General features: G+C 48.2%; 1 protein-coding gene across 9 annotated transcripts in view; it reads left to right on the forward strand.

Moving 5' to 3' along the window:
• B3GAT1 (beta-1,3-glucuronyltransferase 1) overlaps positions 1-24,207 on the forward strand; it is a 90,011-nt gene that overhangs the window by 49,850 nt on the left and 15,954 nt on the right. For 3 of the 9 annotated variants that reach the window (XM_068916888.1, XM_009674067.2, XM_068916889.1), the window contains one exon: positions 23,112-23,230. In XM_068916888.1, the coding sequence (XP_068772989.1) occupies positions 23,227-23,230 (4 nt within the window). In that variant the 5' untranslated portion in view covers positions 23,112-23,226. Of the gene's footprint in view, positions 1-23,111; positions 23,248-23,330; positions 23,533-24,207 lie in introns of those variants that run through there. The other 6 variants (XM_009674064.2, XM_009674065.2, XM_068916884.1 and 3 more) reach the window with 4 other exon arrangements.

Below are 24,207 nucleotides of genomic sequence, written 5' to 3' on the forward strand. Positions count from 1 at the left end.
AAGCACAACTTTAAATAGTACTGAGAGGTGGCTCAGCCCAGCTGTTGTTGGGGAAGGCACTGAGGTGGACACATGATGTTTACAGCTGTGAAGCTCATAGCCATCTAATCCCCAAAAGCCCACGTCTTGGCTGGGGGTCCTCACTGTCTTTAGCAAGATCTTGCTTCTGCAGTATCCGTTTGTTGCATGCTGTCCCTCAGATACCTGCTTCTCCTGTTGCCTCCAGGGATTCCTTTATGGGTCTGCAGTTCAGCGTGGGGTTAGGAAGCATTTGCTTTGGTTACTTAGACAATGACGTGTCGCAAAAGTCCCTGCTTATGTGCACACAATGAGGAAATTCATGAGCCCCAATGTGCTGTCAGTTGACGTAAGAGCTTGTGTACCCATCTAAGGCGCTTATGGTCCAATGTTGTATTTTTGTGGGCTCAGAGAGGCTATGGAGTCTCTTGCATAGATCTGTATGTACTTGTCTAAATCATAAATGTCCCTGACCCTCTACAGTGAGTGTCAGCAACTTGCGTAAATGTGTCAGGCTGTGTGCATTTACGTGTGCATGTACATACGGAAAAAGGGCTGTGTAAATGCACAGTGGAGCTTTATGCAGTTCTGAGCCAGCAGCCTTTTGTTTCATGAGTAATCCTTGCTCATAAGAGAAAATTCTCCTAAGTCAGTGAGATGCATCTTTCTTGCCTTGTTCGTGCAATTAAGTGCTTCTCTGTATGCAGATCTCTGGTATGAATGAGCTGACCAAGATCTGGCCCAAAGATTACAATGGTTCTGATTGCTTGGGTAACCTGATAGGATAGGGATTGAAGAGATGTGGGAAAATGGAGGCACTGGGGAAAAAGGATGAAATAATTTCTTTCTGCATGTAGCACTAACTGTGTTTTCCGTGTCAGCTTCAAAGCACTGAGGAAGATGGAAGGTGTTCTGGTGAAGGGACTGAGCTGTGGTACTGCTAGAGTGGGAAGGTGGCTGACCAATAATTGTGTCTTCCTGGCAGAATATGTATGGGGATGTGAAAGAAAGGGGAAAAAAAAATTAAGTCAGTGACGCTGGCTCTGAGTACTTTCCTATTTCATGCGGTTGAGTTGCAAAATCCCTCCCTGAAAAGAGGCCTTCCTAATGATGCACTCAGCTCCTCCAGCAAGGCACTGTGAACTTGGAGTCATTAAGCAATGCAGCAACAGCTTTAATGAAAGCTGGCTCCCTCAGAGCCAGGCTGACCTGAGGAAGGTGCGGAAGAGGGGACTCGACTCCCGTGTCCTTTTGATTCTCTAGGCCAGCAAAGTGAGGGGAAAAAGCATCCCTCCTCATGCAGGTGTTCCCAAGGAGGAGATGGGGAGAATTTTCATGCTTGTTAGTTGGCCTCCCATAGTTTCCTGACCCACAGAGATGGCTCATAGTGAAGCATGAGTGCTGTTCCTGCAAAGGGAGAATAGTGCCCGACCCTTCAAAGGGACTGTCGCGTACATGTCACAGGCCTGACGCCGTGCCGCTGGGGTAAGCGATTCTGTTGCACTTTGGCTTTGTCCTCATCAGAGCAGTATCTCTCAGAGCTCCAGCCAGCTACAGAGATGCCTGAATTTTCTCTCTTTCCTCCTTTGACTTGCAGTTGCGTTCCACCTCTTTTTGGTTGTTTGCTCCGCAATTGTGCGCCCTCTGAGGTGAGAAGAGGAGCAGGTGCCTGTAGCGTACAGGGCCTTGTCAGTTCAGCGCACTAACAAACACTGCTTATTTCTGGCAAATAATTGCCGTAACTGGGAGATCTGGCCTAGGCTGACCAAGAAATCTTCCAGTAACAAAGTATGAGCACGTATTCCCCTTGTGTGAAGTTGGCTGCTCAACGTCAAAGTAACGCATTCTGAAAGGAAAGCAGTGCATCTGCCCTTTTAATCTCTTGCAGCACCCTCATGTTGCAACAACAGAAGCCTTGGGAAATAAAAAGAACTGTCTTTTGAGGGACATCAGGGCAAATGTTACAAGTATTTTTAATGTTTCCTTGGAGACTTACCTTTTGCAATGCCTTTGCTCTTTCTTGCCCTTGTTTCCCTGATGCCAGCTCCAAAATGTTGGGCAAAAGCAGTTTTCTTTGCCTCAGACAGACTCCAGTGGGCAAGTTTGAATACACAGAAGGAGAGGATAAGGTCCTGGCCTTTCTTGCATCGCTGCCCATTCTGTCTTGCAGTGATGAGGACTACCAGAATCTGCCTAGACTGCTTTTCATGTGGACATAACAGCAAGATCTCCTAACTTTTGAGAGTGGAGCCAGCCTTTGTCAGTATCTTTCTCTCTGGGTGATGCCCTCGGTGGCTTTCTCCCCTTCTGCTTTGTCTGCGGCTCTCCATTGCAAAGTGCCATGCAGTAGCCTTGAAAAGCTAGGTGGGCTGTAGCTGTAAGTCTGGTCTGGGGGAATGGGTGGAGATGCTTTTGGTGTGGTCGCAACCCATCAGAGCCCTAGGGCAAAGCACCTTCTGGAAGCAGTGTCATTGATAAGGCCCTCTGTAGTGTCTTTTTCATGGATCTCTGTAACATGTTTTCTTTTATGCATTGATTGTGGAGATCCTGAATCAGTTAGCTACCTGTGATTTACTTTTCCAGTGGCAAGGGAAGTGGTCTTTGCCAAGTGCAAGGTCTGACTAGCGAAGATAGATTCTCTCTCATTTTCCTGCCAGCCCCAGCTGTTTATGTTTGTGTTGGCAAGTTGACATCTAGGCTGGATTCACCTTCGGAAGCTAATAAGGGCTTTGCTGAGAGATCATAAGGTGTGGCCCGTAATTAATCTTCACATCCTGATCTAGACACGTGGACCACCCCCAAGTACTCTAAGTATTACAGTATATTAGCCGCTATTGAATATATCCACCTACATTTTCTAACGGGAACTCCACACCTCCAGGGAGCTGAGACCCCGAAAGACTGAGAACAACTGAGCTGGGGAGCAGAATCCAGTCTCTTGCAATGCTAATGGCATTGTCCCACAACCTTAGCTGTTTTAGTTCTTCTCCTGTTTTTTGTTCTTCCTCCTCCCCGTCTGTGGGAACATCGATTTTACCAAGCGGCACGTGCCAAGGCATGTTGTTTAGGGGCTCAGAACATGCCTCCTGCACAGCATACGTACCCATTCTGATGGGCACCTGTAATGTGCTTGGTGCACTCTCAAAGATGTGGCTTTGCACATGTATGTTCTCGATCCTGTCCAGTGTATAGACATGTGTGTTCTTCCCCTTGTACAGCTGTGGGCAGAGGCATGCCCACTGATTGCAGCAAGCATCTGACCTGCAGCTGCTTAGGAGAAATGTCCACACTGTGCACATCTGTCTGAGAAATGTCCTGTCCTGCTTGGGAACCTTTAAGCAACTTGCCAGCTGCAGTAGGACCTTAGAAAACTCTCTGGGTATCCTATCTAGATGTCCATGGGGAACACGGAGTGATATTCTTGGCAGTGACAGCAGAGTAAAGAGGAAATGCTCCAGGTCCCCCTTCTGCCAGGATCTGGACTATTTTCTTAAAGACAGGACAAGAAGTGAACTTCCTATGTGAGGCTTCCTGTGCTGCTTATGGTGTTCTCTAACAGCAGGTGATGCGTCTGCTCTCAAAAGGTGTGTTAATGCATTGGTCATTACTGATCCAGCCCCAGCGCATGCAGTTCCCTGAAGTGCTGTTTCCTACTGGTTCCTCAGACATGGTTTGCTGAGGGAGTGTACTGAAGATGCAGATGTCTGCGCAAGTAGACCCTGCTGTATAGTAAAGAGAAATGGGCATTTTCATGGCGCAGCTCATCTCATCTGAAGGCAATGCATCTAAAATAGGCCAAATGAGTTCTCCCCACTGACTGGAAAGGGAATCTAGACAGCTACCTTTGCTGTGGGGGATCTACATCTGCAGCATAGCAGTGACTGGGAGTGGATGACTCCCACAGTAGGCCCCTGCACCTGGGTACTGCAAGGCCAGGGCATTCCTCATCTGACCTTTTGCGAGTGGGAAATTGCATGGAGCTAGATGGCCACAACTGCAGCTGCAACACAAGGATCTCTTCCCAGCCAGCTGTGAGGGTTCACTCCTCCAGCGTCACGAGTGCTGCACGTTACATCATGTGGGTGGCAGGACCACAGTTTCTCGGCTGCTGCAGCTCACTGTGGTCACAAAGGCCAGCGCTCATGGAGAACAAGACCCACTTCACTTAGCCATTGTGACAGGAGACGGGGACATGGGATTTGTCTCAGCTGCCCTGCAGGATGTTGGTTCTTAAATGCCCTAGCATAGTCTCTTCCTCAGATTCGGCACCTGAAAGACAAAGGAAGGCTAATCCAGAAGAAATGCCTTGACCCTGCCCGTTTCCCCTCACCTTTCATTCAGCTGGAAAGAGATCAAAAGCAAAAGGCTGGATGCTGAGACTCTGCTCTAGATTTCATGAATGGATGAATGCAGAATGGCAAGTGGGGATTTTGAGGGGATTTGGAAGCCTGCTCCAGGATTTGTCTGGCATGCAAAGCATTTATAATACTTCCAGCATTATCATAACATAATGCCAGCATGATTTGGGGCCCACTCCAGCACTCAGTGAATAAAAAGCATAACTCTGATGACCATCAGTAGGAGAAGGGTCCCACTTTTGGTAAGCTGTAGCTTGGAATAGCTTATACTCCTGTTTGTCTTGGTGGCACAAAGCAAGGGCCATGATGCTTTTGTTTACTGCTGTGAAAGAGTAGGTCTGGCTGCATGTGTGTGTGGGAGAGAGTGCTGAGCAAGCTGCAGTAGTAATGCTGCCTCAGAGCAGTGCACAGTGGACTGTTGCAGCGAACAAAGTGACAGTGGAGTGGGTGCCTGGGTTACCTCCCCCTGGGCTCATCTATGGACGCCACCTGGGCCCTGAAACGTTCTGGCTAAACTCCTTAGACTTGTTGCTTTGTTTTTCCATCTATTTAGCAGCCTCTGAAGTTCAACAAGTGTGTACAAACGCGTTTCTCTTAACACAGGAGACCCTGTGAGGGCTGGGGCAATACTTCCCACAGATTGCGTGGGCAAGTCCATGGGTGAGTCCAGCTTCTCAGGGAATGAGAGATCGAAAGCCAGCTAGCCAGGGGCATGGCATTGCCCTGGCCACAGGGGGCCGGACCAGATGATCTTCTAGGATTATTCCGTCGGAATCCCACGGACTCTGGCATGGAGAGTAAATCTGGAGCTCTGCTGAGACACCGATAGCCCCGTTGCCCTGCAGGGCTTGTGACCAGTGGATCCAAGTGGACTTTTTTCCAGCTTCAGCCTGTGTCTTCCCCGTGCAACAGCAGGAACTTAGTGCCACCCTTGTATTGACGCAACTGTCCTATTGCAGGAGTCGTCGCTATGGAAGCCACTGCCCTGAGGCCTTCAGCCCATCCTTCTGCAGGGGAAGTGTTTGTGCTGTGGTGCTGCTGTGACCTGAGAGGCATTGCAAGATTTTGGGCCTTTTTTACTTTCTGCACTGATGTGCTCTGCTGGTTTTTTGGAGCAGCTGTGGATGCTCAGTGCAAGAAGAGACACACTGAGTATGCATGTTTCTTCCTGCCTCCTTCTCTCTGTGCCTGCCCTAGCCAGCCTTACCTTTCGTCAGCAAAGGACTGGCACTTCCTGAAGGATTTTCTGTACGTGTAGATCAGGGGTGGTGCTCAGAGAAATCATTCATAGTGTTTCAGTGGGCACAGGAGCCATCATCCAACCCAGAGCAGCACTGTCCTTAGCGGTCCTGCATTGCCATGTTCAGATTCAGACTTGTTGGAAAGAAGGCATAACTCTGCTGCTTTGTGTGAGCCTATGCGTGCTTACTGTAGCTGGATGCCTCCCTCCTATGTGAATGACCCTGTAGGTGGCTGTAGCAAAGTGGTAGGTGAGTCGCTGTCCTCCTGCAGGCACCACATCATTTCCTTTCTGTGCTCTCCTTGCTCTGTAATCCCTTCATCACCATGGGGAACTGTAGCTGCAAGCCCGTGGGAAAGGCTAGAGTTTGTGGAGTGTACAGGAGGTGAGCGATGCTGTGCTATAGCCATTAATGAGGTACATTAACCAGATGATGAGGGATCGGCCTGACAGGGTTATTAACTCCTGTCCCTCACCTTAACAAAGCTATAAAACCCGCTGGGGGATCAAAGCAGGAGAGCAGCACTGTGCTATTCCCTGTTGTGTCCGCGCTGAGAACAGAGCAGCTTTGCAGGAGGAATATTGTTAGAGCCTGGATGTGGCACCTGGAACCTAATTTGGCTTGCGAATAACTTGATATTTCTTCTGAATAATAGATGCACATGACGGTTGCTTAGAGGCAGATATATGAGTGGGCTGGGTCTCTGAAGGAGGTGGTGAGGCACACGGAGGAAACTGCAGTCCTATATTGGGACTTGCTGGATGCTGGGAGCCTGGCAGAACTGTGCAGGGATGGCGTTTGGACAGTAAATCTGAATGACTCGGGGAGGGTGCCTGTTTGGTTTTTTCACATCTCATATGGTCAGTGCATAGCGTTGCCCAGCTCAGGTTTCAGGGCAGAGGAGAATTAATGTCTGTGATGATGTCATTCATCTGCCTTGGTGAAGGGCTTGATGCAGATCGGAGGAGAATGCTGTTGTGATTAAATCCCAGCACAGTTTATGGAGAGGGTCAGCAACCTGTGATGTGTGCCTGCCAGGGCAAACAGGCAGGTGCGGGACACCACAAGGACCCTGGGAGGTGTAGCTTTTTTGGGAGGCAACGGCTTTGCTCAGATCAGCAGGATGCTGGGAGATGCTGCCTCATACAGCGATACTGAGGGGCAGCCTCTTCTTTGAGAGACAGCTTTCGCTGACTTTCTAGTGGCACATTTTGCTTCTAATTTGGGGGAGAGAAGTGTAATCTGGCACAGGCCTGCCACCCTTGAAAGGTCGCCAACCCCTGGTTTATGGCACTCTCTCTGTCCGTGTGCTCCCTACAGGCTTGGTGAGATACAAGAATGTTCTACCCTCCCCATCCTCAGCTCTTGCAGTAGGTGTAGGGATACAACACCCCGGGAGAGGCTGACTTTGGCTGTGTGATGTGGGGTTATATGGACATTCAAAGGTTTATTCAGACGGGTTGTGATCCACTGGAATGGATGGCAGCTGGTTATGAAGATTAGAGCTACAGAAGTCACCAGTAATGAGTAATTCTCCCAGTGTCTTGCCTATAACAGTGGCATGTTCACAATGTGTGACTCTTAACATATTCATTTTCAGTGAGTATGCAGCTCCTGCGAGGCCCTGCTGCTAGAGTTTGGAAGTATTTGTTTCTGTTCATCGGTTAGATGAGCAGCATTTCTGACACGATTTTTACTAGGAAAAATTTGCGAGCGCTAAAATTTGAAGCACTGAAAAGAATGAGTGAAATCTGAGCAGTACAGGTTAGAGTAGATGGCCAGGACAACTGTGTCTGCATGGGAAATGGTTGGAGTACGAGTGAGACGTCTGTACGGTGATGAGCTGTTTGGGTAGTGGGAAGGATGCTAATAGATTTATATGTGCTAGCTTGGTTTGAGCACTGAGATTCGGTCATGACAGGAGATGACCTAAGAACTTGGGAAGTGATTTGATGAAAGTTCGACTCATTCTTGGATGGCTGACTTTGAAGTCATGTCTCCCTTACCAGAGAGTTAGTTACTTAACGGTATTAGTTACCTTCGCTCTGCTGCGCAAGCAGCCAGTGTTCAGACAAGAGGATTGAGAAGGGAGCCTGGCAGGCATATCTGTGAATAAAATCCTTAGCAGCAAGGTGGAGCTGTCTGGATCCTGGAGGTATAGGTACTATCTCTGTCTTGAGCCGGCAGACTAGCCTCGGGAGAGAGGAAAAACAGCGGTAAAAGGTGCCTTTGTAAAAATAAATCCTGAAGGACTGTAGGATGAGGAGCTGCCAGTTAAAGCCCCTTGTGGAGGAGTAACTGTCCATGGCATTGGGACAATACTGGGATTACTGCTGTAATAGCGTGAAGAAGTGCTGCAGTCAGAGACATGTTGCATGCCATAAACCCATCACTGCTGAAAAGTCATGGGGTTTTGCACTGGCGGGGCATGTGTGTGTGTGTGGAAGGGATGCTTTGACTTACAGAGCAGGAGGGCCCAAGCTGTCTTCCTGCTACTGCCCTCTCTCCTGACTTGGGAAATTTGACAGCTGTGAAGCTCCTGCTGGCAAAGGATTTGTTACAATCCCCTGAAGCTCTTGCCCCCACCCCCCAATCTCCTTTCTTCCTTCAATTTATCTTTTAATAACGCTGCCAACGTTATTTCTCATCTCTGTCTGGTGTGCTCTGTGCTCTGCCTGGCAGTCCTTTTTGTCTCACCCAGGCATCTTGTACCATAATGCTTTAATGGGAAGAGACTCTGGCTGCTGAAGTTAATAAGTTATCCGACAGCCTGGGTCATTCTAGTTACGGAGGGAATTGTGAACTAGGCAGCAATTCAGGGCTGAGACCTTGCTCTGTTGGGGGAGAAAGGTTGTGGAGCAGGCTAGTGATCAGATTCAGGTTGGGATCAGCATAGGTATGCCGCTGCTGCCAATACTATGCAGCTCTTTCCACCTGTAAATCTTAGGATGCTTCCCAAAGCAGTGCTAGATTGACTAGATGTGAGAAAATGGAGGATCAGAGAGCGAAGGGACACCTGCTCAAAAGGGAGCCTGTGGAAGAGGTAGAGCGAAATAAGGTCTTCGCTCAGCACTGAGGAAAAGCAACACGTTTAGAGTGACTGAAAGAGGAAATTCTACTCTTTACCCAACAAGCCAGTGACTTGGAGGAACAAATTTGCCAAGATGCCCTCACAGACATGCAGGCATTTCCAATTTTCATAGCCATCTCTATTCTGCGTTTACCAGGAAGCCCCTGTCTCATGCTGCAAAAATAATTTAGACCTATGTGCAACACTGAGCCCTTCTGAATCCAGGCATCCCTGATTTCTCACTCTCTTTCTCGATCGCCTTTACTGCTTTGGCTCATTATCAATTGAGTCAAACAGTTAGTAAGTTTGTCTTGTTTTTAAAGATTAGTCATCTATAGGAATGACATTTTCAAGGCTGACAGTTCCAATCAAATGATAAGGGCTGGTAATTCTTGCACTTAAAGATCTCTAATTTTGAAAAGTAAAATCAACATGATTAATTAAGGGATGTACCCTGAGATACAGCCTAGAAAAATGCAGATGTAGTCCTAGTCCAAGATGTGAGGAAGTTACCAGGCTGCCATTGCTTGGGTTGGACAGGCCTGAAGGGAGAGTGGTGGATCTGTGCTCTTTCTCTGTTGATACTCTCCTGACACCGTTTTCTCCCTGGGCAAGGGATGGCCTGTTGCCTCTCTGTCCCTGCCATGCAAGGATGGTGACAGTCGTAATAATAACGATGTAATTTGCCTGGTTGATTTGAGATGCACCATAATTACTGCATGATTACAATATTCTTAGAGCAGCCATTACAAAACCCTCCAGTTTCTCAGAGTTCCCCAAGGGCTTGTGTTACTCCTCACCTTGCAAGTTAAACCCTGCAAGGGGCTCTGTCTGTCGGAGCCCTGTCTGTGTCCGTCAGTTTACGTGGGCGTGCTTTAAGCCACTGGAAGGTTAGAGCTCCCTGCTGCTGAGATACTTGACCGAGCAGGTCAAGCTTTTGCAAGTGATGGGGATGCTGCTGGAAATGGCGGGGGCTGGTAAGTGGGACTGGAGAGCTGGGCGGCAAGGAGAGGGGCTCTCTGGTGTCTGTCCTTCTCTGTGGGCTGCTTGTTCACTGCTTTTTTGACTCGGGCTGTGAAACTGCTGGCTTAATTATTTCTCCAGCTTTTGCTCGGCTTCTCCATTTCTCACTGATGTGGAGAAAATCTGGACTGGGTTTGGCCTTTGGGTGATTCGAAAAGTAGGGGGAATGACCTTCCCCAGGCATGTACACCAGGCCATTTGATTGGTGTGTTGCACTTTGCCAGCACCTCGGGCATCAGTGTTTGTGTCATTTCTGTATTTAGCCTGTAAGCTACTTGAGCCTTGTGACTCCTGTCCAAAAGCAGGCAGCTATTTTCAGCTCACCTCTGGAGCAAGCCAAGGTGCAGGTGAGCCAAAATAACTAAGCCATGAAGGAAGCCAGAGTCAGAAGCAGACTCAGGTTGGAAGCTGGACGAACTGGAAGGTTCGGCGTTTGCCTTTCCCATCCAGAGCTGAATTAAGAGATCTCCTCCTTGGACCGTGTTGGAATAGCTGTGGGTTTCCTGGACTGGCACATGCGGTTTTATGCTGGTAGGGGGAAAATTATTTTCTTCCAGCTGCCCCTAAATGGCAGAAGAGCTGTGTTATTCTGACATGTCAAAGCATGCAGGTTCCCTGGCAGGCAGAAGCCTCGGTGTTCATCATGAGGAAAAAAAGATGAGGGAAGAAGCAAGAGTGCATCATAGGAAGCCCTGTGCGCTTCCTTTCAGCAGGCACAGTAGGGTTAGGAGAGGCTGCAGCATCTCAGCAGTGACCAAAAATCGAACAGGGAGGTAATTTTAAAATGATCTTCTTGTTTCCAAGCAGAAGGGGTTGTGTAGGTTTGTGGCTGTACTAATGGACTGCAGAGCTGCAAGCAGCCATTGATTGTGTTGCAAGCTGCTAAATTAGAGTTGGGTGTTTGCTTTATCATCCCAGAACTCCCTCCCCTTCCCTTTCCACGCTGAAGCATGAAAGAATCAATGCTAACCCCTCAGTCCCATTAGTGACTTCTGCAGAGGTCACAGCCCTGTTCAACCCCCCAGCACTGAGCAGGGCTCAGGATTTGAGCCACATCTCTTTAAAGAACCCATCTAACAGGGACAGGGATCTGACAGGAGTTGGGGATTTTCTTGGTAGGTTGGCTATGATTTTGGACTGACTGCTTACCGGGGAGCTGGGAAGGCTTGCAGCACCATGCTTCATCTTTGCTGGATCTGTCCTTGAAGGCCACAGGAGAGGAAATCTGCAGGAAATGGTTCTGCAACTCAGTGAATGGTCCTGTCCCCCTAAGCACTGCTGCTAGGAGATATCTATATATATTTCTGCAGTGCTGGGGGTCACTTTGATGCAGGAGGGGTTGTTGTTCAGGCTGCAGCTAATAAGTACTCTTGCATGGGCTGGCTGAGTAGGGTGCAGCAGTTAACCTGGAAACTCTGGTCCTTGATTGTAAGCTTATCTGCAGTGAATGAGAAAGTTTGCAATAAGGCAGGAATGTATCTGTGAATTCATAACACAGAAGCTCTTCAGCTTGAATTACCTGCATGGCTGCTCTTAGCGCATCTAAAATACAAAGCATCTTATTCCAGGCTTATGTGGCTGCCTCGTGTGCTGCACGTGTTGGAAGTGGCACTATGCGAGCAGAGTGTGGAGGAGTCACCCAGTGTTAATTTACAGCCTGCTGAGAGCACTCTGCCTCCAGTGCCTCCCATGGCAATGGATGCTCCTCTTTGCTGCCTGTCTGGAGCACCTGTCGGTATGGCCATGTGCACACTATTAAACAGCTCTCACAACAGTACCTGCAAAGCAGTCTTTAGTTCAGTGGTGTCTTCGGGGACTTGTGCTTACAACAGCTGGTGTTTTCAAAAATAAGGGAGAATTTGGATGCCTTCATATTCTTTTTCCAGCTTTCAGAAAAACACCCTTAAGATCCTTGGGTTTTGCCATTGAAGACAAGAGAAGTAATCCTTTTGAAAACTAAGCCCCTTTTTAAGGTGTTTCAGGGTGCACAGTGGTGGCTTGCCCACTTGTTGCAGTGGGAGAAGGCCGGATTGCTCACTAGCTCTGCAAGGCTTCATTTTTTTCCCTGTATTTTATGCATTTGAATCATGTTGTTAATAACTCTTTTAAAATAGAGCAGGATTGTTTTTTCCTGAGAGTGGGAAAAAGCTCAATAATTAAAAGTAGGTGCTGAAGGCCATGAAACCAGCCGTTGAATGCAGGGTCAGTGAGCAGCCCTCCAGCTGGTGCTGGAAGGTGCGTGCCACATGGTGTGGGCTCTGACTGGCAGCTGAGTGGGGCGATGGGCCCTGGTGCGTTCTCTCCTCTGAGTGAAGATCGTTCTCTTCACTGAGTCAAATGGCGATGGTATGTGGGAGGTGAGCAGCGTCATCTCCAGGTCTGGAACTGGGAACATATTGCAGAGCCAGCTGGGAGATAAAATTAGGGTCTGTGGATTGCTGGCCCAGCTCCTCATATCTGATGATCTGATTGTGAACCTTCCCAGCTGCCGGTTTGTTGGGAGGCAGCTCCCAGGATGTTCTGCCAGCCTGAAGTCGCTGCGGCGCTAGGTGCTTGCAACATGAAGGGAGTGATACCATCTAGTTGACATTCCAGTGGGAGAGGCAGTGTGCTCATCATTCCATCCTTTCTTGGGGAGAAAGTCAATTAGGTGGATAAGTTTCCAGGATAAGCATTTGGTTCTGGTATTAACATCTGAAATGCACCCTTTGAGCTTGCTTCTAAGCTTTCATCTTGGAATTCCCTTTTTTATTTTTTTTTTATTTTTTTTGTGCGGTGCTGCTCTTCCTACTTTGTCTGTCTTCTCCCTAGCAGAGATTCAGAAGAGTTTTTTGGTGGTGGGAGATGGTACTACAAAGGGCAACAACCGCAAGTTGTAGCTTGGGAGTTTCAGGTTGGATAACAGGAAAAATTTCTTCACCAAGACGGTGGTGCAGCAGTGTCAAAGGTCAGCTGAGAGGCTGTGCAGTCTCCTCACAGAATGGTTTAGGTTAGAAGGGACCTTTAGAGATCATCTAGTCCAACCCCCCTGCTCTGAAAGGGTTACCCTGAGCAGGGTGCCCAGGACCCTGTCCAGACAGCATTTGAATATCTCCAGGGAAGGAGACTCCACAACCTCTCTGGGCAACCTGCTCCAGTGCTTAGTCACCCTCACAGTAAAAACGTTTTTCTTAGATTCAGATGGAGCTTCCCATGTTTCAGTTGGTGCCCATTGCCTCTATTGTCTTCATGCCTGGAGGCTTCCAGGACTTGGCTAGACAAAGCCTCGGCTGGCCTACTAAGTGTTGGCGATGGTTCACTTGGTGCAGGAGGTCAGGCTAAAGACCTCCAGAGGTTTCCTCCAATCACTATTTTTATGATTTGTTGTGATACACCTCTCCAATAGGAATCCTCTCCTAAGTAGGATCTGACAGCTCTTGTTTACCAGAAGTTGCAATGAGGCTTTTTCAAGTCTCCAGATTTGTAAACCCAGACCACCATGTGCTTTTTGTTCCCATAAGCAGATGCTCTTCAGAGTTGCTTGGACCAGAGGTGTTTTCTTTCTGCTGCCTCTCCCCATTGAGCTTTCTGGGGTCTCACATGCATGGACAGAATCCCAAACCCCTACTTTAGACAATATATAGAAGTCTGGGATGTCTCCCAGGCACTAAGAACAAAAGATACGAACATGGTGGTGATGAGGTAATCCCTACCAGAGTATTAGCAAGTCTGCAGTCTATTCTGACAGCTATGTCAGTTCTTTCATCACACAGATACATTATGCATCTTTGACTTGTTAGGCTTCCTTGAGTGTAGGGAGAAAGGCAATTCCACAGGGAGCCTGGCATTAACTTGACTTGTTCTGTTCAAGATATGCAATGGTTTCTGCTGGCCTGCTGATCGGGAAGGTGAGGCTTGGTTGTTCTGGCCTGCCACCCCTGTTACATGTGACTTCGTGTGGAAGCGCCTGTCTCCGAACCTTTTGGACAAAGCAGACGCAAAGCCTATTATGGAGCTGTGGAATTTAGTCCGATCCCGTTGAAATTGGGTCATCCTTTGTTAGTGTCACTTTTAAAAATCTACTGAAGTCAGTGGTGAACAAAACTTTCAGTGTCATGCAGACCACACAGATAGGTATAGAGACTCTGGAAACATGGCTATTTCTGACAGCTTTGGTGTGGTCTCAGCTGAGTGAAGGGGATATGTTAAGGTATCATTGTGTCAGCAATTTGGGAAGGTTTTATGGAGAAACCCATAAAAGAGCTGATTGTTGGAGTTCTTTTTTCATCATTCATTCAGCATTCATCCACAAGCAACCTTGGAAAAAGCCGAACAACTTTTGATGGGTGTTGTTCACGTTTCTCCTAAGATGACAACTCCCAGTTGCCTTTCTATTTTGGAAGTGGGCTGCAAGTCAAACAGCTTTTCATCTCGACAGGAGGAAAGATGCTTTTTAAAAACCATGTGTGAAGTGCATCCATTTATCAAGAAGTATTGAGTGCTGCGAAAGCTTTCTCATCTGACACTTGAGTCAACTCACAGCTTTCCTGGCTTGAAAGTCTTGAACAGGCATTGCCAATCCTGACTGATGTACCAGTGCATCTTCTGAAAGCAGTAAGGGCAGCGCTGTCTCTACCAGAACAGGGTTTCCTACGTGGCCACACCAGGACCGTGGCGAAACTCTACTAGGCTCTAAGGATCCTCGTCGGCCGTGCCGCTTTCTGTTCCAAATGCATGATGATTTTTTTGATTGTGCCTTGCTTATCACAAAAAGAAATTCAAAACCCACATTCAACCCTCTTCCAAAAACACTAACAAAATGATAACAGCCCCTTACGAGGCATTCCCCTATGTATCCTTGGAGCAAGGAGAAAAGAAAGCACAGTCACTGTGTAGTTAAGGGTCTTTGTGAGCTCCTGGAAAGCGCTTGGGCACTGTGGTGATGATTGCAGCCTAAGAACCTGTGCCGGAAAGCAAAGACATTTAGGATGATGCATTAAATCTTTTAAGGATTTAACAGAAGGTCTGTCTTTCTGTGGGAAGCATGGGACTAGACAGTGTTGTCAGACTGCACAAGAGCAGTGCCATCATGTCTCCTGTCCCGTTTCCAGCACTGGCATGTCTACTGGCATCTGCAGAGGTGGAGCAGCACGGGGCGAAGATGAATCTGGACAAGGGAAAGTTCCTTTCTGGGGCTTGTTAAAATTTGGCTTAGGCTCTGAGACTCAAGGGTTTATATGTTTCCCAAACTGGTGGGTGGTTCATTCTAATTCTGGATATGCAGTTTATTCACATACACAACTAATCCTTTTTTGAATCCTGTTAAGTTCTTGTTCTTCTTAGTATCCTGTGGCAATAAGTTGCAGAAGCTAATTGTGCTTGTGTTGAGCTCCCTTGATCCACTTTGCTCATGCTAGCTTTAAATTTTAAGTGTTCTGAGAAGCTCAGTTTACTTATTTTATTTCTTTTGTTTTTTCTGTGAGAAAAATCTGTGTTCTCTGTCCCGTTTGCTGCAATGGGACTGGAAGGGGAGAGTAGGTCAATTTTTGTCCCACTTGTTGCATGGTTGGGGAAATTCTGCACCCTCTCTGCCTCAGTTTTTCTAACAGCAAAGTGAAGTTGACACACTACAAAAAACACTACAAAATGATACCACAAAGAAAAGTGCTGCAAGCTATACGCCTGGAGGGCGTTAACACGCCTCTTAAAACACAAGAAGCAGCCCCTGTGTATATAAAGCCAAGGGAAGCACAGTGGCGGGGTTGGGGTTTCCAGGTTGGCCAAAATTCTCGAGTGGAAAACAGCCTGCTAACACCAAGTTTCCTTTCCCGACTTTTGCAGTATTTCTGAATTTTCTTCTTTCCTTGTTTGTTTTTTTTTTTTTTTTAAAAAAAAAAACCCTGTATTTCCCTATTTTTGGCTACAGACTTTTTTTTTTATTTTTTTAAAAGAAGGAAACAAATTCTGGAGGAAGAGATAAATAACAATGGGGGGAGGGAATAATCACAGTTTTCTTGTTCGTTTTAGGTGAATTAATATTGGACAAAAGTAGTCCTATTCAAAAGCTATGGCAACAGGGCTTATTATTACAGAGGCCTGCCAGTGTCTCCCTGGGCAATTTTAACGTGTTTCCCCACAATCCATATGAGGACTCTGAGGTCCCACGCTCTCTTGGCCCTGGGGATGGTGGTGTTCCCGTGCTCCCAAGGGCAGAGCTGCCCAGAGCTTCCCAGACTCTTCAGATAGAGGACATTCCTGCCCAAAATGCCCTTTAGCACACACTTCAACAGGATGGCTCAGAGTGAGAGGCCTGTGCTGAGGCTGAGACCCTTCCCTTCCCAAGGCCGCTGGATGCCGGCAGAGGAGCTGCCTCGTGGGAAGGACGCTGCTCGCATTGCAGGCACTGCAGCGGCAGCCAGAGGTGTGGGGCTTCCCCTCTCCAGTGCGAATGCTGGGTGAGGGATCCTCGCCTCCTCTTGATGTCTGACACAGCAGAGGCAACTCGGCATTAGCGAGCAAGAGCAACAGAAAGGCTGCAGGCCTCTGCCAGTGTTTGCAGACAGTCAGCGTGTGGATGTGTCATGCAATTTCTTTGCAGTACTGTGGTTTTCCTGCAGTGAGTGCTCTGCCCGTGAGCGCTCACTTCTGGAAGGGGTGCAGAAGTGGTGTGTTTTCCTGGAAGTTAATCGGGAAAATGCTTTCCACCTCCTTTGTTCGGACAACTCTGCAGATGGTTCCCACATATACAGGACACGCTGGCTTCCCCCCGCAGTCCCCTCTGGTGTGCTGTTGCTGGTTTCCCAGCCTAACTCTGCTGCACCTCACCCCGGACGAGGATTGCCTCTTTGCCTTTGAGTCTGTAGCTGACTGCAGTTGCTGCACCTCAGCGCCGATCTGCAGAGCTCCCTGCAAGGCCGGAACTGAATTGCTGCTGAGCAGCACCGAAAAATCCATGAGCAGTGGCAGGTGCTGTGACGTGGGCGATGACGGAGTGTGTTGTAGACATTGCTGCAGAGGTTCAGCCTGTGATGCAAGGCAGAATGCATGCTCCGGTCCCTGGGGGAAGAACAAATAGTGTTTTATTTAGCACCAACAGCTCCCAGGGCTTCATATGAGCAGGAAAGTCTAAATGGAGTGCAGACTGTGATCATCTATGTTGACCCACCATAATACGTTGGGGCCCTCTATTTTCTCGTGACAGAGGTCCAAGGCAAAATGCTAGTCTGAGTTCTGTTAGGCTGTTGTACCAAGCTTAGGGGGAGGCCTGTCTGGAGCCTTATTCAGCAAAGCCTGCATCTGAAGTGTTGATTTGAGGTTCTTTAAATAAGCTTCCAAGCATTTTGCTGAGTGGGGGCCGTTATAAATGGCGTGTTTGCATGCGTTCACTTTGTTCACAATTCTGAGCTTTAGAGAGATGGTGCAAAACCTCACCATCCATCACAGGCGCGGTTAGCATTGGCTCAGCGCTGCTAATGCCTGATATAGTAACAGGTAGCTGCTTTGGTTTGCGTGGATGAATCTGGTTCTCCTCTGGCTGGCAGAGTGGTAATGGTGGTCTGAAACGTTTCTGAATCATTTTCACTCCCTTTCCTGATTTGTTGTTTGAGCTTTGCGTTGCGGAAATCCGCTCTAGCTAGAAGATGGTGCATTCCCCTAGTCTGCGTTGTGCAGTCTTCTGGGAGAGCAGGGCTGCAAAGTCTCTGCCCTTTTCTCCTGTAACTTGGGAAAATCTGAGGTTGAAGTTAGCACCTCTGATTAAATCCTCGAAGAATAAGCAATTCTGTGTGCTCATTACTTCTCTCTTCTCTCAGTTCTGGCTCCTTTAAAGGAAAGCATGCCCGTTCTGTTCTGCTTAATAACTACACAGTAATTAGCTCCACAGTTTTGCTACTATACTTATAATAGCCCCCATTAAAGTTATGGGGTTTTTAGGCAGTAATGGCTTACAGAGTAATTAACGAGCAAGAGGCTTTTATTGCTATCTTTATTTTTAGCCTGTGCTTTACAAGCCTTTTCTGCCAAATATCAAAATCTCAGAGAGAAGGCTTTCTGTGCCTGTGCCCCCACCGTGCAGTGTGGAGAGGCGCAGGGCTGAGCATGGAGCACCTGGAGCCAGCCACCGGCACGCCTGTGCCGGGTAGGAGCCCAGCAGCAGACCCGTTTCCCCAGTGCCTGACTGCCTGTGTGATTGCAAAGGAAAACCTTAATTGCTCTGTACCTCAGCTTCCTCATCTGAAAAATGGACGTGACAGCACTTCTCAGTGTGTCACAGGGGTGCTGTAAAACTGATGCGTTGTAAGAGATGTTTTGTAATCCCTAGATGCTGATAAAAGGGAAATGTTTATATGGGATGGAACGGATTTGTGTCTGGGCTGTGAGCGCTCTTCCTGGTCTTCAGGGGTGAGGAGCTGCTTTGGGGGGTGAAATGGGATGCCTGCACGCTCTCAGAGGCCGTGGCTCAGTGCCTGGTGCTCCGTTCTCATTGCAGTGTAGGAGGATTGGGACATGAGCGCGGTCTGTAACACTGGAAGCGATTCTTTAGTTTACCTACTTAATTTTTGCATGCCTGCACTCACTTTCCATGCAAAATGATTAACTCAGGCACATAAACGTGACTGTAAAGCCAGCAGAGTTTATTTGGTCGCAGGGGCTGTGGTCCAGCTGCCTAGTGCATCGAGTGAGCCGGGCGGAGGGATCAGCTTGGCCTGTGCCCATCCTGCATCGTTGTCCAGCCGGGAGCAGAACTGGTTGTTATGGCCGAGTTGAAACCCTCTGTTTGGTCGAGGGGTTACTTTGCCGGGGGTGAAAGCTACTGGTGAGGATATCCTTTTATCCTTTGTGTGTCTTCGTATCTATTTGTATGAGTGTTTATTTTCCTCCTAAAGCTTTTGTTTTGGAACTTGGCTTTGTTTGCTATTTCCTGGCTGTTTTTGTAATGCAGGGAAATGTTTGGGGGGGTTTTGTGTGTTTCTTTTAAGTTTAGACAATATTTTCACTTCAACCATTTATGCGTATATACAAACTCAATTAAAACCATTTTTTAGTTCAACATCTTCTAAATCACTTCTTTTCAATGTGGGAAAAGCAAGAAGAAATGACATGGGGCTGATCAGCCCCAAAGGAAGAGAGAAAAGGTAAAACTGACTATAAGCCAGATTGCAGACCAAATCAGTGTTTCCTACAGTAAGTGGCAGAGCCGACGCCAATTAGCTTGATTTAAAAAAAGAACCTTCAGCGTTTAATAATCCAATACATTACTAACACATGGCTCCAGGATTTATTAAAGCGTTTTTATTAGATGAGTGCCCTTTTAATATTGTCGTGCCTTGACACCATTGCCCTCTGCCGGAGGATGTGAAATCTCTTCCGCAATGTGGTATAGACTTTGTGCTTGCAGCGTGTCAAAATATATTTCTGGCAAAGAAAGTCTTTCCAAACTATGCAAAATACCTTTGCTTTTGAAATTTTTTTTCTTTTTAAAGAGTTGGCTTTTGAGTTGGCAATTTGTGTATTTTGCTTTCATTTCCAAACCTAAACATATTTTTTATATTTTCGGTGGTAGAAAACTGAGTTAGTTCTGTTTAATTAATTTATGTTTACATTTGTTCCCCTCCTCCTTTTCCCAGTGGAGGAGGAGACAGTAAAAAACTCAAATGGACCATCTGAACAAAGCCAGCTTTAGTTTTGAACTTTTTCGATGGGAAAAAGAGAGTGATATTATGATGGGGACAAGGGGAGAGTGAATGTCTTGAGGAAGAGTTTAATTTTTCCCCAGAATAGCTTCTAGCTAGCCTCAGGTCTGCCATAAACAGCAACAAAGAGCATTGTTCAGCTTTGATAGCAAGGGGCGAGCCTTCTGTTTTGGGCTGTGAAGCTGTGAATTCTGTCACAAGCAGTGTAAAATCTTAAGTGACCATGTATTTCTTAGCTGCTGCTGTTCATGGCAGAAAACGGATTTCATCTTTTGCGGTGTTAACATCTGATGTTGAGACAGGAGCGTGGCTTTGTTGTGCAGAGAACCAACGTCGCTCGCCGTTGATGCCCTCAATTGTATTAGCCTGTCGGGATGGCCTTGAAATACTTCATTTGGATCCAGATTTCACAGTGCTCACAGCAGCCCCAAGTGAATTCTTACGGTGTCCTTCAGTCAGGCTTCTCAGGGTCATCAATAAAATCAAATTGCTTCAGGAATTAACAGTGCGCAAAGTCTGTGCTGCAGAGCGGAGTATATGGCACGCTGTGGATGCTGACGGGCAGCTCAGGGTGCTGAGTGTGGGTCAGCAGTTGCGTTGCGGGTCACGCTGCAGTGTGGGCTCCACATGCACCCCCAGCTGACCATCGCCATCTGCGATTCAGATCCATATTCGGGTTGTGTCCCTGTGGGCATGTGGAGCGTGCTGCATAAGGAAGGGAACATTAATTATGGCCACTGCGCACAGGGTGTTCAGTTCACATCTGCAGCCCGGAATTGCCGATGGTGTAAAGGGAACTCAGCGTGTCAGGCGGCCCCAGGATGCCTGGGGAAGGAATTGTTCCCATGGCAGAAAGCGCAGACCCTGGGAGCTCTCTGCTGCCTCCCCCAGCAGAGCTGTAAAGCAGAGCTGACAGCTCTCTCTGCTGGGGCACGAGCAGGCTGTGTTGGCCCTTGGCAGCTGGAGCACCAAAGTGGCAGATGATTGACCGGGGAGCTGCTAAATGCTCTGATGCTCTGTAGCAAATTAAAAGGAATCGATGCTGAAGAGACCAATGCACAAATCATTGGAGTCTGCTCATTTTCCCTTGTGTTGATGGGACAGAAATCAGAGTAGCATCCCATCCCCAAGGTGCCAGTTCTCCATCGTACGAAGCCCAGCCTGTCTTCTGGGGAAGGATGCTGGCGATTTGAGTCTGGAGACAGGCAAGAGACAGGGAAAAGGCATCCTTAAGGGAAGAGCACTGGATTTGGAGGAAGCTGCCTTTGACAAACGGGGCATTTAATGCATGCCAGCCCACTGTGGCAGCCCACCAGCTGCTGTGAATTGACTCTGAGTGGCTCTTTTAGCACCATCCATTACTTGGTGCATTTGCAGCAAAGGTGCTTTACTAGGCACGGTGTTCAGCTCTTTCAGAGCTGCCCCTTTTGATTCTGCCCGACAGGGATACTCAAAGGGCATGTTTTGGCTTTATAAGGGGATTTGGAGAGGATGCCAGCGCTCGGTGCCCTCTGTTCAGGCACTGACAGCAACTGCAGGGACAGCAAGGATGAGGCCAGATGCTCTTTCCTGAGGGCACTGTGTGCTCTGGCAGTGCTAGACCAGCAGGATCTCTCTGGCCCTAAGAGCTGGGCTGGGATGGAGCAGAAGGTTGATGTTTACTGCAACAATTCCTCTTCTTCCTCCGTCATTCCTTTTGTCTGGATGAGGCTGCTTTCTCTAGTTCTGAAAAAATCCACATTGCCAGTAGGTACTTCCTTGAAAGTCTGCAGGGTGTCTGGCTGCACAGAACATGTTCTTGGGCTGTGGAAAGCCTTTTCCTGCTGGCACCCCTTAATGGAGGGAAGGAAATCTGGTTCCCAGTAGAACTGAATATGTTTGGTGGTTGATTTTGTTGTTGTTTCCTCTGGACCCTTCCAGGAGACTCCATCTCTTCATGCTCTCTAGCTGTACCTTGCCCTGCCCCACCACAACGTCCTTCCACGCCACTGAGTCCTTACGTTGCCTAAATGCACTTTGCCAGTGCATTTAGTGATTGCGTCCTCTGACAAGGGTCTCTGAGTAAGGCCTCGCCTGTGTGTATGGTGCTGGAGGAGGGTGGGTGAACATGAGGAGGATGGGCCCCCACCTCTGTAGGTGCTGATATCGAGGTCTCTGGCACGGATTTTTGTGTGGGTGGTGGCAGGCCTCACCCTGGTGAGAGCCCTCTCGGTGGGGAACTGACTACCAGACCTGGCTTGAAATTTTCTCATGAGTGAGATTTTTGTTTAGCACAAAAGATGGATTCGCTGAAATTTTCCTTAAGGATTTGCATGTCCCTTTTAAGGACAGAGGCCAGTCTGTCCCTATTCCTTGTTTTTTCCTGGAAAATTAATACCTCTGTGATTAAAGTGCTAATTTGGAACAACCTGGTTCTGTAATTTGAATGTCACTTGCTTGTGCTTCAAAGGGACAGTCAATCGGTTCTTGGAGCCATTTCACTTCAATTCCCCCACTGGGGTCAGTGCCAGAGACTGACTGTGTAAGCCAGTGGTCAAGGCAGGATCAAGGGAAGTTCAGTTCTGTCTGCACTGGTCTAATCAGGGATTTGAACATGGATGTCTCCATGGCTGCCCTGCACAACCAAGAAAAAGAAGGCTTCAAGGGTCTCAGAAAAAGCATGTGCAACACAGCCGCTGTACACATCATAACTACCCAAGGCTACCCCCCAGGCTTGAGGAGCTCCCCTCTGATTTAAGAGGAGGAAACCAGTGTTTTCCAGAGTGCTGTAGTGAAGGTGAATGACCAGCCAATGCCTGCTCTGTCAGGCAGTGTCGTGTGGGAGAGCAGTGCTTTTCTTGATGTCCCACAGCAGTCTTCTCTGCCTTTAGCTGCCGTATTCCCTGGATTCTCTCATGTCTGCAATGCAGTGCTTTAAGCAGCAGGCTAATGCGTTCCCCCACATGAGAACAGTGCTGCTAAACTGCTACCCATGTTTGCAAACTGTCTACCGTGCATGCCCCTGCTAAGTGATGTACATTCCTTGCCAAGATACTTGAATAAAATACAGTCTGTTTAAATCTTGTATGTGCTTGTATTGAATCAAACTAAGCCATTGTGGCAATTTAATATACTCCAGTTGCAACTCGTCTGAGTTAGAAGAAATGAATCTGAACAGGCCATTGGAAGCCTGAGTTGAAACTTGCTGCATCAAAAGTGCTATCAGGATGGTCAGAGCGGGGGGGTTACAGTGATGGGCAAAACACAGAGGCACTAACTTTACTGGAGCCAGATCCCCAAGAGCAGAGGAGCAGTCTCTCCTCTGGTTGCAAAGTGCTTTGTCTGCAGGAAGGAGAGGGTCTAGTGGTCAGAGCAAGCCCAGAGCACTTGCCGATGTGTCAGATGAGTAATGTGGTCTCCATTTCTTCCTAGGGGCTTAGGTGTAGCACGTGGCATTATAAGCCTTGACTGGCTTGCGGATGCTTTGAGGATGAAGGGACCTGTTCTGCTGAGGGATGGTTCAGACACCGTGGCGCTGAGCAACTTTTGCTTGGCTGAAGCAAAGGCCTTGCTTGGCAAGTGGATGCAAGGGAAAGCAAGGCCCAGGACACTGAGGCGGTGTCTCTTCTGGAGGGCCAGGAGGCACCTCTGTAGCTCACTGCTGCTGTTTGGCTTGCTCTTTTTGAGGAGGGTTTATGGAGCAACTCGCTAGTACTTTTCTCTGCTTATTTGCCTTTGCTTTGTGTTGCAGGCTTCCTTCCAAATGGGTCCCTAAGGCTCCTGCTGGCAACGCCAGCAGCGTCCTGTAAAAGTGCCCTCCTGCTCCTGGTCCCAAGAGCCGAGGCTGCTCCAAACCTGCTTCTGCAATGGGTGGGTTGTAAGCACTGGTAAGACCTACGAGTCGTGTCACCTTCACTGCTCTCTCCCTCTCTCGCGTTCTCTCTCTCTGTCCTTGTTCCTTCTTGCCCATTTATTTCTTTTCTCCATGTGCTCTGCTGTTCTGTCTCTGGGGTTTTCACTGTCAGGTAATGAGGAGCTGTGGGTCCAGTCAGTCTTGGAGATGCCGAAGAGACGAGACATCCTGGCTATCGTGCTGATAGTTCTGCCCTGGACACTACTAATCACCGTCTGGCACCAGAGCACCATTGCTCCACTGCTTGCAGTGCACAAGGGTGAGAGAAACCAAATCAGCCCATGCCAAATCTGTGCATCCCTCCCTCGTCCTCATCTCCTCTCTCATTTCATTTCTCCATGGCAGCCATGCTCATCTCAGCTCCCAGCCCATGCTCATGCAGAAGCCTCCCCACTTCTGCTGTAGGAACAGCCCAGTGCTTATAGGGGTTCTTCAGAGATGTCAGCCTCCGAGCCATGGGACGTGGTCACTGCACTCTTCAGGGCCGAAATCCAGCATCAGTGGGAGCGAGCACTGAAGGAAGATGCTTTTCTTTGTTCCCTGGCAATCCATAAGAGAGAAGTCCCTTTCCGCTGGCTTTAGCAATGTGCTGCACAGAAGTTAGTCCAGCAGGAAGGCTGCAATAAAGAGAGGAGAGAAAGCAAAGCTGCTACTTAAGACAGTCCCTCTGGGAGAAACAAGGCTAAGAGCATTTCTCAAGCGTCTGCAGGAGAGCAGCAAACTGGTTCTCTTGGGCTTGAAGGGGTAGTAAGCACCAGCTTACTGGTGCTTGATGGTTTGGAGTTAAAATGCTAGGAGAGAGTCAGCTTCCACCATATCTGTTGCACAAAGTGTTAAATAGAGCTCTGGCCCATATCAGATGAATGCAGGAAGTGCTGGAGGATCCTCTCTGGCCAAAAGGGTCCTAGTTTTTATCCAGTCCTTGGCATAGCAG

The sequence above is a fragment of the Struthio camelus genome, chromosome 22 (genome assembly GCF_040807025.1).
Source record: "Struthio camelus isolate bStrCam1 chromosome 22, bStrCam1.hap1, whole genome shotgun sequence".
Lineage (NCBI taxonomy): Eukaryota > Metazoa > Chordata > Aves > Struthioniformes > Struthionidae > Struthio > Struthio camelus.